At 46.9% G+C, this 16,814-nt stretch overlaps 4 protein-coding genes and 1 pseudogene across 4 annotated transcripts; 3 read left to right on the plus strand and 2 right to left on the minus strand.

Annotated features, from left to right (window-relative positions):
* The first annotated feature begins 732 nt into the window (after positions 1 to 732).
* Positions 733 to 2,854, plus strand: LOC128273374 (phosphoglycerate kinase). Its single transcript, XM_053011319.1, has 3 exons — positions 733 to 925; positions 1,076 to 1,424; positions 1,615 to 2,854. Exons 1-3 carry the CDS (start codon positions 864 to 866, stop codon positions 2,449 to 2,451), a joined length of 1,248 nt encoding a protein of 415 aa, XP_052867279.1. The 5' UTR covers positions 733 to 863; the 3' UTR covers positions 2,452 to 2,854.
* Positions 2,855 to 2,921: 67 nt separating this feature from the next.
* Positions 2,922 to 7,367, minus strand: LOC128270732 (RNA-binding protein 10-like). The gene is made up of 9 exons (XM_053008147.1): positions 7,289 to 7,367; positions 6,901 to 6,991; positions 6,531 to 6,680; positions 6,396 to 6,467; positions 6,172 to 6,325; positions 6,016 to 6,085; positions 4,661 to 5,680; positions 3,425 to 4,593; positions 2,922 to 3,343 (listed from the first exon to the last, which is right to left on the minus strand). The coding sequence occupies exons 1-9, from the start codon at positions 7,293 to 7,295 to the stop codon at positions 3,203 to 3,205; spliced, it is 2,874 nt and encodes a 957-aa protein (XP_052864107.1). The 5' UTR covers positions 7,296 to 7,367; the 3' UTR covers positions 2,922 to 3,202.
* Positions 7,368 to 9,293: 1,926 nt separating this feature from the next.
* Positions 9,294 to 11,651, plus strand: LOC128270733 (ATP-dependent RNA helicase vasa-like; annotated as a pseudogene).
* A 793-nt stretch (positions 11,652 to 12,444) lies between these two features.
* On the minus strand, positions 12,445 to 13,119 carry LOC128270734 (uncharacterized). Its single transcript, XM_053008148.1, has one exon. The coding sequence runs from the start codon at positions 13,117 to 13,119 to the stop codon at positions 12,445 to 12,447; it is 675 nt and encodes a 224-aa protein (XP_052864108.1).
* A 1,014-nt stretch (positions 13,120 to 14,133) lies between these two features.
* LOC128274014 (uncharacterized) lies at positions 14,134 to 15,118 on the plus strand. Its single transcript, XM_053012098.1, has 2 exons — positions 14,134 to 14,239; positions 14,309 to 15,118. Exons 1-2 carry the CDS (start codon positions 14,192 to 14,194, stop codon positions 14,987 to 14,989), a joined length of 729 nt encoding a protein of 242 aa, XP_052868058.1. The 5' UTR covers positions 14,134 to 14,191; the 3' UTR covers positions 14,990 to 15,118.
* The last annotated feature ends 1,696 nt before the right edge of the window (positions 15,119 to 16,814 follow it).

A 16,814-nucleotide genomic window follows, 5' to 3' on the forward strand; every position in this document is an offset into this window, starting at 1 on the left:
CTGATACAATCTTCCTTCCTCATCCCCTCACTGGCAGATAGTAGTCCCAAGCCAAAAGAGTCGATTTATTCAAACAGGTTCAAGGCGCAAACCAAGAGTGGATCCGGTAAATGAACGCGAAATCATTACCAGTCGATTTGTAACAATTTACTTACCTTTTCGTGCCCGGTCGCGTCCTTTGCCCGTTGGACGTGATTCTCAAATGGACGATAGAACTTTGCCGCTAGCCGGTGGTATGGATTAACCTCTACACCTGCACAGTAACGGAACAACAAAGGGAATTTACGAATCCTCCCCTCACTGGCAGATAGAAGTTCACATGTACCCAGGTCAAAAGCGTCGATTTATCAAATACTGGTAAAATACGTTCATACCAGATATTGAAAACACTTTGCGCCACGCTCGCTTTGATCCTGAAAGACGACGAGTTACATTTATATACAGGTTGGGACACAAAGCATTTCATATAAACCGAAGCAGCTTATGACTGAGCTTAACTTGCGATCTAAATAGCTCATTTTCTAGAAAAAGGCTAGCGTCAGCCTCGAAAGAAAGTAATCGCAAAATGAAAGACCGAAGCAACATTCAAAAACTTGTGCTGGGTTGTTGGCCGTTTCCCGCGGGTGAAGAAATCGACCGAGACAAAGCCTGTAATCGACGAAAGGGAGCGCTGACAGCGCTGCCCTTGGGGTGACATTCGAGGCAGCAACATTCAAGAGCGTTGAAAATTTTACCAAACAGTCGGCAACAATCGCAATCGCTTGTATTATCGCCCCTGGATCCTGCGATTCCGGCTTACGAAGGAAAGGATTTTGCATTACTCGCCCGTGAAACGTTTATTCACTGCTCGGTCGCTCGCAACAATGGCTCTCAACAAGCTTAGCATCGAAAACGTGGACCTCAAGGGTAAACGTGTGTTTATGCGGTAAGTTGGCCGGCTTTGGGCTGTGGAGCACGGAGAAGGACGTTCGGTCGATGGCCTGAAGACTTTTTCGTGCTACCTGTGGGAATTATAACCCGTATTTCAATCATTCGATTCGATTGTCTTCATATTGTCTCCCGCCCCGTTCACCAGTGTCGATTTCAATGTCCCCATCAAGGAGGGTAAAATCAGCAGCAACCAGCGCATTGTGGCCGCACTGGATAGCATCAAGTTTGCGCTCGAGAAGGGAGCCAAATCGGTCGTGCTCGCATCGCACCTTGGCCGCCCGGACGGTAACAAGAATACCAAGTACACGCTAGCCCCGGTGGCCGACGAGCTGAAGAAGCTGCTCGGCCGTGACGTAACGTTCCTGAATGATTGCGTCGGCGCGGAGGTTGAGGCCGCCTGCAAAGATCCGGCAGCCGGTTCGGTGATTCTGCTGGAAAATGTGCGCTTCTACGTCGAGGAGGAAGGCAAAGGTGTCGATGGCAGCGGCAATAAGGTTGGTATGGAACCGTGTACGTTGTTTGTGATAGTCTTTCGGTTGGCCCTTCTTAAAATAGATGCTTTGTTTATGATTGAAGGCGACATAATCGGGAGGGAGATTGTACAGAATCAACATTCCGTGTTGCGTAATGCGTGCGAGCTAATCTCCGTTCACTTTCTCTTGTCCTATCGCCCCTCGATGTCAGGTTAAAGCCGACAAAGATAAGGTGAAAACATTCCGTGAGAGTCTCGCCAAACTCGGTGACGTGTACGTGGACGATGCCTTCGGAACGGCACACCGGGCCCACAGCTCGATGATGGGCGAGGGCTACGGCCAGCGGGCGGCCGGCTTGCTGCTGAACAAGGAGCTGCGGTACTTCTCACAGGCGCTGGACAACCCGCCGAATCCTTTCCTCGCTATTTTGGGCGGCGCGAAGGTGGCGGACAAGATTCAGCTGATCGAGAACCTGCTCGACAAGGTGAACGAGATGATTATCGGCGGTGGCATGGCGTTCACGTTCCTGAAGGTGCTGAACAACATGGAAATCGGTGGCTCCCTGTTCGACGCCGAGGGTGCAAAGATCGTCCAGAATCTGGTCGACAAAGCGAAGAAAAACAACGTACAGCTTCATCTGCCGGTCGATTTCGTGACGGGTGACAAGTTTGCTGAGGATGCCGCCACGGGCGAGGCCACGGTGGCCGGCGGCATTCCGGCTGGTCACCTGGGACTCGACATTGGCCCAAAAACGCGCGAAGCGTTCGCAGCTCCGATCGCTCGGGCAAAGCTCATCGTCTGGAACGGGCCGCCCGGTGTGTTCGAGTTCCCGAACTTTGCCAAGGGCACCAAGGCACTGATGGATGCCGTTGTTGCCGCAACGAAGGGTGGCACTGTGTCGATCATTGGAGGCGGTGATACGGCTTCGTGCTGCGCCAAGTGGGGCACGGAATCGCAGGTCTCCCACGTATCGACCGGGGGTGGTGCTTCGCTCGAACTGCTCGAAGGCAAGCTGCTGCCGGGTGTTGATGCGCTCAGCAGTGCGTAAGTCGGAAGGCGCTCTCGTAACCTTTTAACACACGCCGCGTGTGGCATAATATGTATAATGTTAGCTTGTTTGCGTCGCATAGTCATACAACGATAAGTCACGATCATCATTCAAGGTTGTGCGTTAAGTCTTTGTTTTTAACCAATAAAGTATCTCACCACAGCCGATGCCGTGGGCACTACAGCTGAACGAAAGATCGGTTGATAATGTGAATTTGGTAATGATCTTTGTTTACGTGACCCGTGACAGATCCGTCGACAGCATAACTACCATCTTTCAGGGTCCCGAATCGGATTCTAGAATCTCAATTGAGATAGGTAGGTAACAAGAGTTACCGTATTTTGCCGTCTAGGATTATTGAGAACTAACAAGGCCCGAATTTTTTTGAAATACATCAATCAGTAATCAGAGTAAAGCAATCGGACGGCTATATAATGTGTATTTTTGTATTACTTTATTATGCTATATTGTGTGAAGGCCAGTAAAAAAAAATACTACGCTCGGCACCACTCGCTGCCCGTGCAATAGTACCTATGCCCTACTGTACAACTGAGCCGTAAGCAACACACCATTTTCAGACAAGAAGCCGAAGCCGATGTGGCCAATGTTCCATTATGGTTCTCGGAAGGGAACGCAGTTTCTGAGAACATACACTAGAGAGCATAACTAACAAATCAGCACACGGTGTACGAAGGTTGGAACCGTAATATTGAGAATTACACCCATTTGGCTTTGGAACGAATGGGACAGGTTAGTCGGTTCCTTCCACCTGCTCGTAGCGAGTTTTCATCATTTTCTTGATGTAAGTCTTGTAGTCATCCGTTGTACGGCTGTACTGTGCTGCGGTGTTCGCTTTGATACCGAGACCGACGTTGGCCACGCGAGCCTCCGCCTGCGGGACAAAGATCGGAAAAACCAAAATGCATTTTTACCATTTATGCGTTTACCATTAGCGGGGAAAACACTTACGTACCTCAATGATATTCACACGCCCTTGATTGCTTTTGCCCAAACCCTGGCCCTCGGACCAGCCCATTTTCTGTAGCAGCTTGTTGCCGACATTGTTGTGACTGATCGGGAGCGACGAGGACGTGGTCTGCTGAAAGGACGACTGGCTCTGCTTCTCGATCTCTCGCTGGAAGCGCTCTTTGCTGCGATTAACCGGCGGGGCCTCATCTTCACCGTACTTGGCTCGTCGCTCCTTAGCACGATCGCGATACTGTTGCAAACTGGTGCTGGTTCCCCCGGAACCTCCGTCACTGCTGCCACCACCACCTCCGCCGCCACCCGTACCACCGCCGCCGGCTAGGTTCAGTTTCTTGAGGTTTTCTTTGTGTAGGGCGGACATTTTTAAATGCTTCATCAAAATGTCTTGTGATTGGAATGCACGCTTGCACAGCAAGCACGTGAGCTTATCGAAATCTACCAAGTCCTGCTCACTGGACCCACCGCCATCACCGTCTCCGAGCTCCTGATCCGAATCTGAACCTCCACCATAAGACGCCGGACCGGCCATGGCTCTACTAGCCGGCACTGTAGATTTGCTACTATAACCGGAACTGGCGACCGAACCGCTGGCAGCACTGGCACCGGTTGTACCAGAAACACGCTCCTTTTTCTCCAGCAGCGAAAACCCGACGTCGGCATAACCTCCGCTACCGAGCGGTTCCTGCAGTGGTTTCGATGGACCGAGCGAAGAATAAAGAGTGGCCTCCTCGATACGCGCCGGCGGCTGTATGACGCTGTAGTCCTTCTTTTGATTAAGCTGCTTCGCCCATTTTTCCATGTCCTTGACGATTTTCTTGGCCACTTTTACCTTATCCTGCGGTGGTTGGTCTTTCGTTTTCACCTTTTCCGCGTTCTTATCGGAGCCTTCCGCAGTGGAAGCCGCTGCCCCAGCAGAGGGTGCAATCATTGTCCCCGGTGGTAACGATGGCCCTATGGTGACAGTGTCGGCGGCGGCGCTCGCACTCGACGATGGGGCAGATACGTATGTGTGGTTGGCCGGGTCCCAGTACAGGTAGGAACTGGTTTCGCGGTTATAATAGTACTGCGAGTTGGCATCGTAGTAAAGACCAGTAGTAGGATCGTAGTAGAAACCTGACGTTTCGTCATATTGGTAAACCGAGGTGTCGGGATCCGCTGGAAAAGACAATAAGACCGGTTAAAACAAAATAAATTCGATTCAATGGTAGAGAGCGGTACGTACGGTACTTTCGGCCATCCACTCCATTCGGGACCGGTAACTGAAGAATCGTTTGATTTGTGCCGCTAACCAAACCCGTACCGAAAGCATCCGCCTTTGGCCCTTTACCAGCACCACCCGCTTGCTTGCGAGCTATGGCCGACTGTGCCACGGCCGCACCATTGTTGGCCGTCTCACTTCCACCCGAGGAAGACACGGGCCCCGCTGTAAGGCCTTGGCTCGGAGTCAACGTCTGTGACAGCTTTGACGTGTAGTACTCTTTGTAGTACTGCAGATAATACTCATGTTCGGCCGCATTCGACGCATACATCGATGCACTGTACTCCGCCAGGCGAGGAACGTCGGCGAGGGTATAGTTGCCCGGGAAATCTGCATCCGCCGAAGTAGTCGCCTGCGACGAAGCGGATCCCGCCACGGTGGCGTTGAATGATTGAGTACCGGAATGCTGTTGGTAGTTACTACGACCCCCACTACCGCCCGTGGAATTTCCACTTCCGGAATTCTTGTTCATTTCGTGCGCGTTGTGTCTGTTGCCGTAGCCACCACCGCGATCATACCCAGCACCGCCGTCCGCACGATAGTAACTGCCGCCGGACTGATGGTGCTGCTGGTGCTGGTGCTCTCCATGCGCCCCCGGTCCACCGGCACTATTGTTTCCACTGCGGTGGTTGGCGTCGCGGTGGTGCGGATGACCGGGCTGATTCGATTTGATCAGATTACGATTCTCCGTGTCCATGCAGTACGAGATAATGACGTCCCGGCTATCGATCGACAGCTGTGGATCCAACTCTTTCAGCGCATTGTGCGTGTTCATCGAGTCCACCAGATTTTCAAAGTGCAGATAGCACATGCCGCGCGAAATGGACGTTAGCGGATCGCGACAGACGACCACCTTCGAGATCTTTGCGACCAGCTCGGCCGGCAAACACTTCTGCATCACGCCCAGCACGCTCTCCTCGTTCGTCAGCACGTCCAGATTGCGAAGCATGATCTTTTTCGTCAGAATGTTGCTCATCTCGTCCGCTTTTGTTTGAGTTTAGTTGGCAAATTCGATTTGGTGCAAATTACTACGAACTTAATCCGCCGCACACGCGATCAGGACATTAACAACCACCATTTCCACCCTCCAGTGTAGGGGCAGCCAGGTTAGTCATTGCCAGGCACCATTTTATGCACTTGCCACTTTTCTTTTCGGTACGCTCGAAGGTTTTTACATTGTTGAGATCGAGACTGCGATCGTTCAAAGTCGCTGGTGTTTGTTGTTCGTGCTTCATACACTTCTCGCTTATACATTACCCGTCGGAATCGTTTACATCTACATTTACGATTTGTGAAACACTTTTCAATCAAATTATTACCTGTCTTTTTTCTGCGAATCAGCCTCACATGAAGTGCCTGTAGACCGCACTGAATGAGATCGCTTATGATCTGTAGCATGGGACAGATACAAAGGTCTTAAGTAGTTGAATGAACATACATATTGCAACCGTTTCGATGGAAAAAAGGGATCTTACGTCTGCTTCGGTCACTTGCGGGGCTAACCCGCGAATAATGATATTATTGTTGGGCGTAGTTTCATACATGTACTCATTATCGCTGTCGAAATTGTCTCCATCGTCCAAAGAGCTGGGAGAATATCCTCCGCGACGACTCCCCTTCTCGCGATCTCTGTAATGCAAAGTTGGTCGCAATCGACACTCATTATCAAATTAACGGTGACATTCAAGGGTTCTCTTACCTTCGATCACGATACCGTTCGCGTGATCTTCGTTCTCGATCCCGTTCTCGGCTACGAGGTCTGTAGCGTTCTCTGAAAAGGGGAGCCGAAAGTGATGAATGAAACAAACAAAAACTTTACACAGATTGCACAAACCTTTCCCAGCCTCCATCATCATACTCTGGATGATCGTTTTCATCTCTGTAAAGATCTCTTTCATTGCTCCGCTGCCGCGAGCTGTAACGTTCCCTGCTGTACGACCGAGATCGGCTACGGCTGTAGCGACTGTTGTTGCGGAAGCGTTCCCTAAAAACAAACAAAGAATCCCATCAGTTTTGCAGCGCGATGTCCCTAGGGTGCGCATTCCGGGCGGAGCATGGCCGTTCGGAGGTTCGGTACGGTCGGCGCCTCCTGTCCCCTCAACACTGGCACCGACAGCTGTGCAGAGATGGCCGGTTCTTCGTGCTTGGGGAAGGATCGGGTAGCTGTGTTTTTTCTCGGTTGCTTTTTATTTGCAAGCGCTTACTTCGATCTTCCTCGATTCCCCCGGTCACGCTCATCACGTCGGCTGCGATTTCTATAGTAGCCAGAAGTATCACTGTCTGGGCTCGGTGAGACTATAAACAATCACATTTCAAAGGAAATTATTTTTCGGTCGCATACACATAGGATAATTGGTTTTTATCCACAGCCTAAAAGGGGTTCCGTGTGGAAAACGATGACTCAATCGTTTCAGGGCAAAGAAAAATGTAAATCTAACAAAAGGCTAACGATAGTAAAACAAATGAGCAACATAACGAATCCCCTGCCTAGCCGGCGGACGGCTAAGAAATCATGGCCATACTTCGTAGACGAGAGCACACCAAAAAGGTGTACCAACCAAAGTACTACACTTTCAAAGATGGCAGACTTACAATCCATTTTCGCTGCACTGGCTTCTTGCTGCGCGTTTGTTGTCACGGACTTCCTTCGCTAATTTGTGGCTTACTCTGACCCGATTGTTATGAAACTTTGATTTCCAAATAATTCTCCACGCCGCATCACTATTGTGCGCTGTTCTATTGATTCAATAAGTAACACCGAGAGCATTGAAAACCAAAAAATTACTGCTGCGAATATTGTTTTTCCACTCTACACCCGAAGAGTCACCAACTTTTTCATTCATTGACAGCAAAGCGAGGAACGGACATTGACAGTTCTGCAAAAGCCCTAGCAGCAAACCACTGCCGAATGCGACTGAATCTGCCGAAAAATCAGCGTATTTCTTTTCTAACCTTAATTTTGCATATTATTCGCAACATATTTCACCATTGATCGTGAGTTTAAGCAAAAAAAATATTTAAAAAACAATCATGCAACTTTGTTTTCGAAGCAAGCAAGCTTTGCTTGATATCATTTTTCAATAACTTTATGTTCCGGAGGCAACCTAGCGCGAGATTGGCCACATTTTGTATGGAACCTACTGTTGGCTGCGAGCGTTTTGATGAGGGCCGCGTAAATTCCCTTTGTTGTTCCATTACTGTGCAGGTGTAGAGGTTAATCCATACCACCGGCTAGCGGCAAAGTTCTATCGTCCATTTGAGAATCACGTCCAACGGGCAAAGGACGCGACCGGGCACGAAAAGGTAAGTAAATTGTTACAAATCGACTGGTAATGATTTCGCGTTCATTTACCGGATCCACTCTTGGTTTGCGCCTTGAACCTGTTTGAATAAATCGACTCTTTTGGCTTGGGACTACTATCTGCCAGTGAGGGGATGAGGAAGGAAGATTGTATCAGGATGTAGGACTTCCGTCGGAGTGGTGCAAACGTAATGTAGGAAATCTACATCCTAGAGCGGGTTTACTCATCGAGTCGGGTTTCCAGCTAAGTCGGTCGCTCGTAAAGTGGGACCGGCCAAAAACTGCTGATCTTAGCGCATTTCTAACGTCGCATACGCAGCTGCGCTAGGTGGGTTCAACGGATTCGGTTTCTGGTTTTGTACGAAGGCGTATAGTAACCTAAGAATGGTCATGGCCTTCTTAACACTTTACCTCTTTCCTGTAAAGTTACAGGCAATTGCTGTAAATCAAAGTTGTCTATCTCTTCTTTCATACAAAATCATTGAATTTTTGGTTATGGAAAATACTTTTCGGACGCTTTGGTTCCTATTGAAACACGTGAGATTCGAGATGGCAATCACATATACCATTTTGCCAAAAAGTGAGAGAGACTCCTCACACACTCGTGCAGTGAAAGTGTGTAGTAAAAATTGCTCTGCTTTTCCATACTGTCAATCGCTCTCCACTTTTTCATACTCTCAATCGCTCTCTTGATACTGAGCAGCGGGAAATAAAATTCTCACATTTCTTTTCGGTTCCAGCGGCGATACGGTGCGGACGTCTCACGTCTAGTTCTACACTACTAGTTCTACACTACTAGTTAAAGTTAAATTAAGTGAATTAGAACGTGCTTCATAGGTAAGTAATCCTGGGTAAGAGCCTACTTATGTTTAACCTAAATTAATAACTTTTGTATAAAGTACAAAAATACAAATACAGTACAAATTTTGTACTTTGTACTCAATTTGTGTTAAATTAAGTGTGAACAGTGAACGTGACACAAAGTGAACGGCCTTTAACATGATAACTTCTCAAAAAACTATGAGCTGTATGAACATGAACAAGAATCTAAGAACGTTGCGCAGAACAAGTCGTTACCGGTTGTAACCGTTTTTACGGAAGAAACTAAAAAGGTGACTTTACAAAATGGCGCCCTAGCAGCAGCTTCCGGAGCTTCGTTTGCTAGTGTTAGTGAAAAGCATGGAAGGCGTTGAACGTCAAATGCAGCTGATAGTCCGTTGCCGCTCTTTTTCACGGTCCCCTGTGTTTCTTGCGTGTTGTACGTAAACAACCACATTGCCGGCGGTCGTAGTTCGTTCCAAAATGGATGGTCGTCTTTTGTTTCGAGTTTACCGAAACCGAAGATTCCCCGAATGATCGGGAGCAGCGACAGTGTTTCAAAGGGTGTCCGCCGTTCATTGTGTTCGGTGTGTGTCGATGTTCTCTGCACGATGCGCTGTGCAATCGAAAGTTAGCGGAGCAGTTAGAAGTGATCGTGGCGCGGTGTGGTTGTGCTTTAGTGGAGTAGGTTCCGACATTTAGTTAAGGATAATCATAGACAAGATTCAATCGTTGTCTTTCAACTAACCGAACCCGGAGAGCATTAATATATCATTATGTGGCGTTTGCCGACGAAAAAACCTACCTTTCTCTGGGTGCGATCTACGAAAAATGCCTTCCGTGCACGTTTCGGCTGACCGGGTTCGTTCATCCGCAAATAATTGATGCACGCCGCAAGAGCGCACACCATCTTCGAGGGGCATTTTTCCCCCTGCGTCGAGCTATTGCCGCCCATCGATTTGCTGGTTGGACTAGGGAAAATGCTTGACCAGGCGATCGCACCACGGATTTCTTTTTTGTGTCATTCTTCGCTTTTATAATAATGTGTTCGTTTCTTTTGTCTCCTGTAGGCGCGCTTGAACGAACGTGTACCAACAGGTTTAGCTGCGAACGAAATGAGTGACTTAGAATGGGAAGAAGAGACGGTGAGTATTTATTGTTACATGCGGTTTTTGGACGCTTGTTTAACTAAATATTTTTTTCTCGATTCTCGGCTAAAGGCGGGCGAAGAGGGGCTAAGCTTCGGAAACGCCCAATTTGAACACCAAGAAAATGGTAATTATTTCTCTAAACGCAGCTGGTTCATGAACTAATTTTGAAACGTTCTTAAAACAGACAACGCTGCGTACCGCGGAGATCGTGGTGCTGCTAGAGGCTCCGGCGGCAACGAGAAGCAACAGAACGAGGTTCCGAGGGAGGTGTACATACCACCGCCCCCGTCGGAAGACGAGAAAGAAATTTTTGGTTCCGGCATCAGCTCTGGCATCAATTTCGAAAATCTGAACGACATCGAGGTTTCTGTCTCGGGCGAGGATCCCCCGAACCCCTTACAAAGCTTCGAAGCATCCGGTTTGAGTGAAACATTACTCATCAACATCCGTAAATCGGGGTACAAGAAACCGACCCCAATCCAGCGGCACGGTATTCCGGTAGTTCTCGCCGGACGGGATTTAATGGCCTGCGCTCAGACAGGATCGGGCAAGACGGCAGCCTTCATGCTTCCGATGATAAACACTTTGTTAGAAATGGACCTTGATATGCGAAGCCGAAACCCGTATGTCCTAATAGTCGCCCCGACACGTGAGTTGGCGATCCAGATTCGCGACGAAGGACGCAAATTTGCCCACGACCCTAGCGGAGTGAAGCTAAAGGTGTGCATTTTGTACGGTGGCGCGGACTGGCGCAGTCAAATGAACTTTATAAATGGAGGTTGCCAGATATTGGTCGCAACACCCGGACGTTTGATCGACATCATCGATCGGGGGTGGGTAAACTTTGAAAACGTAAAATTTGTGGTTCTGGACGAGGCGGACCGCATGCTCGATATGGGCTTTCTGCCGTCAATCGAGAAAATAATGTCTCATTCGACAATGGCTCCAAAGGAGGACCGCCAGACGCTCATGTTTTCGGCCACATTTCCCCGCGAAATTCAAGAGCTGGCGGGTAATTTCCTTAGCAATTACATTTACATCGCGGTCGGCATCGTTGGGGCAGCGTGTAGTGACGTGCAGCAGGAGGTCTACGAGGTGGGTAAATTCGACAAGCGACAAAAGCTAGAGGAAATCCTCGGCAGCGAAGATCCGATTGGCACGCTCGTCTTTGTGGAGACGAAGCGTAACGCCGATTATCTGGCCACGTTTATGTCAGAGACGCAGTTTAAGGCAACCTCAATTCATGGGGACCGTTTGCAGCGCGAACGCGAACAGGCCCTGTCACAGTTTAGAACGGGTCGTATGAAGGTGCTGATTGCGACGTCGGTGGCGGCACGCGGCCTCGATATGAAGAGCGTCCGCCATGTGATCAATTACGATATGCCAACCAGAATCGATGACTATGTTCATCGTATCGGTCGCACCGGGCGCGTCGGTAACAAGGGGAGGGCCACTTCCTTCTACGATCCCAGCGCTGATTCGGCCATTGCCAACGATCTAGTGAAGATTCTTAAGCAAGCTGGCCAGCCGGTGCCGGGTTTTTTGGAAGGATTTGGTGGTTCGGATGGTTTTGGGCCGTTCGATGGTTCAACCAGTTTTGGTGGTCGCGACATTCGCGACTCCTTCGGGAGTCGCCCAAGCGCAACCGACGGCTTTGGAGCCGGAGGAGACGTGGGAGGAGTGACCACAGCTTTGTAATAAACATTGAAAACCTTGTCGCCAAATATCGTTTTTACGTTTTTTTTATTATTTTAGTTTTATTCCGTTGCGAAAGACCAAACCTGCGGTCTGTGATCCTGACTTACTCTCAAATCCCTTGTGTGATCGAGGCGGACTGTCGAACCTATGAACTCGGGTAAAATGATCAAACACGTCGGGGTTCAAGTTAACAATCAGCCAACGGAATGTCGTTTTACTTTATCATATACATAAACGTACAATAATTTGGTCACCCTCAGTTCACGCATACCTTATTAATTCTATCCTACTCTAACGCCCCCATTACGAAGTTGATCCAGTTCCAGATCCAGTAGCTTGGCCAGTAGCTTGGCCGGCTGCTTGACCGCCGGTTCCGTTGCCCCAGTTCCGGAGTATCGTTGGAGCAAGTTCCCTCTGTGCCCCAGTTTCGTCGGCCACTGTGACATTAATTTGGCTTAATCTTCGGGTTCCGCCACGACTGGATAGAAGTCTGGATTGCGCGGGCTTCTGGGCTGTGCACCGTGTCTACAGTTCTACTTCTACTTGTCTTTCTTTCTCGAGGAGTTTGAATTGTTTTTGATGCAGATAGTGTTAAATTTGAAAATGCATCAATTTGTACCAAAGTATAGTTAAGTATAGCTTTCACGTAGAAGTAACGAAATTGTTTATTAGTTTCAAACAAATAACGAAAGCTTTTAACAAGTTCGATAGTAAGAAGTATTTAGAAACGCAAACAGAGGAAGCACAGTCAAGGTCAAGATCCCGGCGGTGATGAAATCTTATTGATCGCAAATATTGTCCACTTGTGAGGTCGCAGCCGATAGCGACTGGCTCAACAGTGCCCGTGCATTAACCAGACACTCCTGCAGTGCGTCCTTTAGTGCCGTCGACAGTTCCCTCGTTGCAAATAGTCGCTCGCTCTCACTCGAGATCATCAGCTTCTCTTCGATCATCGTGTTAATCGCTGCTGCTTCAGTAAAGATGTTCATTCTTCCCCAGTCGCTCAACAAGCTGGTCCTGGCGTATTCCTGACGAGCGGTGCTGTCGTCCGCGGACGTGGCCGATGAATACAAACCGAGGAACATGTCCTTATCGATCTTAGCCACACAGTTGCCGAACGAAATACCTCCCAGCGTCATGAGAGCATCGGTGGCTGTAGACACAAAACCAGCACACTTGGCATCGCGGACAGTTTCCAAACTATCGCGAATATTGTGTTCTTCGTCGATCGTCTGCTGTACATACGGTTCCTGACTTAGGATGAGTTGCGATTGCAGCGAAAGAAATTCCTCAGTGTCACGTCCAGCCACTTGCTTCGTGCGCTGCTGCTTGGTGCTGATAGCTTTTAACGGTTGAAAGGCTTGCCGCACATCTTGCCGATTATTTCTAGCGGCGAATGTCTCTCCAGTACAGGACACGAGCACCAGCCCAACGAAGACCGGTAAGAACCTCATTTTGAACGTGGTATGTTGTTTCACGGACATAAGCAAACTGATATTCGTTCGGGTTCGTGCAACGGATCATATTGGGCTTCATTTTATCAAACCGATTGTTGCCTACCATTGCTGAACACCGAACATTGTCGTCACACATCCGTGGCATCCGGGATCATAAACAACGATTGATTGCTTCAATTACGCGAAAAAAGGAATTTGCTGATCCATATCAGTTTCACGTTTGGTAAGTTTGATTTCTTACCGGATATGACATGATTCGGTCAAAAACTGATAAGTCATTAAATTATTGCTAAAGCTAACGTTATCAATCTCTGCACGCTCCATGGTTTTCAGGCTATATCGTTCTAAGAATTTGCCGCTTGAATCGTACGGAGCGAAACGATACCCAGAATATTAACTGGAAGCGGGAAACAGGAACCGATTGTTTTTGCAAGAATGATTTGACGCAAGTTACCGGAGTTAGTTAAAATACTAAAATTTATCACATTGACGATTTAAGGTTTTTGGGAGGAGTTTCTTCTTATTTGTCGTTACGACTGTTGGGCGATCTTAGCCTGCACCAGAGACAATTTTAATATCTCTGATGGTATTCGCTACAGTTCATTTTTACGGGTCAACCCCCCTGGCACGCCGGTATCGGGATTCGAACCCAGGCCAGCTGCGTGCTGCGAAGAGCGTTAATGACTGCTCTATCAGCGGGGGTTGGGAGGAGTTTATAGGATGTATAAATTGTTTTTGAAGACTATAACTTAAAAGTATTTATATTTTAAATTTTAATATTTATATCTAACCGGATCCGGTCTCATCCGGTGAATGTTTCCGGAAGTAATAAAACTGCTTGATTGGGATGTAGATTCTTTGTATGTCATTAAACCATAAACCACAGTTCGATAAGGTGTTATCTACATTGGCAACAACGAACGCTTCAAAGTATAAAGCATTGATAGTCCGCAAGAGTAGAGCAGACCTGGTCGCACTGTAGCACAGCCTTGGTGGTTCGAGGACGAAAGAAAGACGCATCATCAGCAGCATATTGACAGCGGCTTCTTTTCTACAGCCTGATTACAACATGAAGTTCTTCCTTGCGATCGTAGTTCTTGCCATTGGAGGAGCAAGTGTAAGTCATTGAAACAATCTGTAACTGTTACAATTAGACTAAAGACACTGATCGTATATAACATTACAGTTTTCGGAAGCTGCCCGTCCAGTGTCTTCGCAGGTGGTGCAGAAATTGAAGGACATTGAACCTATCTACAAGGACTTGCAGGATAGAGTCGTCAATGCCGTTGCAGGAGCTAAACTGAATGCCGCCACCAGAACTGATGCCTTCTACCAGACCGTAATCGGCGACAAAGAGGCTTCTTTGGCACAAGCGGTACAACTCGAGGATCAGTTGATCTATCAGCTAGGCCATCAACATGGATCGGTTGAGACCAGTTGTTTGGGCTTTATCCGTTCGACGCTCGACAGTAATATGAACGTGGCTGGCGTGGGATACACGAACTGTATCAACACCGTAGAGAAAGGACTTAAAGCAGAGGTGGACAAAATCTACGAAGTGCTGCTGGTGGATGAGTCGGACATTTTCGGCCTAAGCCTGCTGGATGTGTTCAATGGCGAGAATATCATTGCCGGCCCAGCTCAGATCATTTCCAAACTGGAGGGTAAAGAAAAGGACATCGCCAACATCTCGACCTCTTTTCTGGACGAAGTTAATGCCGCAGTTGATGGGTTTTCTTCGCGTTTGAACGACTTGGGAGCTGGATACAAATCATGTCTGCTTACGAACGAATCCATTCTTAAAATGGCTTACGAAAACTCCAAGACCCAGCTTACACAAATCTGTCTGGGAACGATTGTGCAGTAACAAGGTGATGTGCTAGAGCAGACTGCAGAACGAAAAATAGAAATATATTAATTATAAAGCAAGTTTCATATACTGAAAATAATTAGTATCATTTCGCTCAATTCTTAATTAACAATCTCTTTTATATCGGTGAGGAAAGGGAAGATAACCGTTGAGTACTATCTATAATTAAAACATCGGTCAAACGTTTGACGCACGCGGCATTAGTACAAGGGAATTCATTCATGATTTGACCATTATTCTTCTGGCAGTTTTATTACATAAATCGGATTTCGAGCCATTATCATCACGTCATAAAACGAAGCTCTTGATAAAACTGATACGTAATGTGCTGATTGGTTTCTTATCCAGTGAATTCTTTGTTGCTTACGTAAGTAATTTATGACATCCTTCGAGTTGTGAATGAAATGAACAGCCCCAAAAACAGATCCATTGAACCTATATTACTTGGAGCGGAAGGTCGGGTTTGGTGCTATAAACCCAATTACCGTGTTGCTCAACTCAACTTCCTGGACCGTGAATGAAATATCGTATTGAAATCTCTCGTAAAATTCAATTGGACCAACAAAACAAGATAGAAATAACGTAAAGGGAAACCTTTTTGCGAGGGAGTTTTTGCCATCATTAGTTTACAGCTGACGTTAAGGGATTATCATTTGTCTAGGTTCGTATTATCGGATTAGGAGTGCGGATTACGATGTTCCATTTTCTTTAGGAATGTGGGAATGACGCTGTTAACAATCGAATAGCAAAGTGACGTACGAAAACATTTTCTGCATTTATATGCAGATGCATATATGTTATTACAGTAAAATGAGTTTATGTTTATGGACTTTGTATCATAGTTTTGCTTTTTGTGTATTTATTTAGCAATGGAAATAGTTTATAATTGATGCAGTAAATGACGAATAAAAAAACCGTTTTCAAACAACAAATAAACCGATTTTAAGCCCTAAATAATAGTCCTAAATTTAAGTCCTAAATAGCCACGAGGGCTGCAAGACGCATATTTTTCGTCTATCACAATGTTCTCTGCCGCCTTCGAAAAAGTTTATCAGACGATTACGACTCAGAATATCGTTCAGCGTTGCGATGCGATGCGGGAGAACAAAAATTAAACCACCCTACCGTGGGAAGGTTTTCTTTTTAATAATAATGCAAATCTTTTAATGGAAATTGAATTTTAAGTGTCCTCTCGCATCTGTGGCTGTGTGAAGCAGTCAAAATGTCACACCGAATTGCAAAGTGCCTGAAGCACGTAATTCGAGAGTTAATTTCAATGAGCCATACCGTGGTCATATGGTGGCTGCCGAGTTTGTTGTGCTTCCGGTTGGATGGAAAATGGAAAAATGAGGTTAGCAACTGTGAGAATGGCTCAGAAGCAAATGTTTGCTAATGAAGTTTATGGCAAAACGCTGTCCAAGTTAACGGTACTATTTTTGATGTGCAAATATCATCCCGGGATTGCAACGCACCACCAAACATTCGTTGCTATTTGCATAATGTAAAAAAGAAAAACTGTACTTTCAATAAAAACGTGCCATCTTAAATCAAACGACAAACGGATTGTATCGGTTTTGGTAAAACTAACTATGTGCAAATTTGGCAATTATTTCGAAGTTTTGAGATTCATAAATGATACTCTAAAAATTAGTACACTAAATGAATTTGATCGATAGTTTCAAAATCCTGTTTAAAGAATCTAACTGAGCTTGTAATTGTTGAGCATTCATAATTATACCTGTTATAGCGATTTAGGGAGCAGCTGCCACAAACTCAAGTACATGTTTTGAATAAAAAATAAGTAGTATAGAATGTTTAACGC

This window comes from Anopheles cruzii, chromosome 3 (assembly GCF_943734635.1).
Source record: "Anopheles cruzii chromosome 3, idAnoCruzAS_RS32_06, whole genome shotgun sequence".
Classification (NCBI taxonomy): Eukaryota; Metazoa; Arthropoda; class Insecta; order Diptera; family Culicidae; genus Anopheles; species Anopheles cruzii.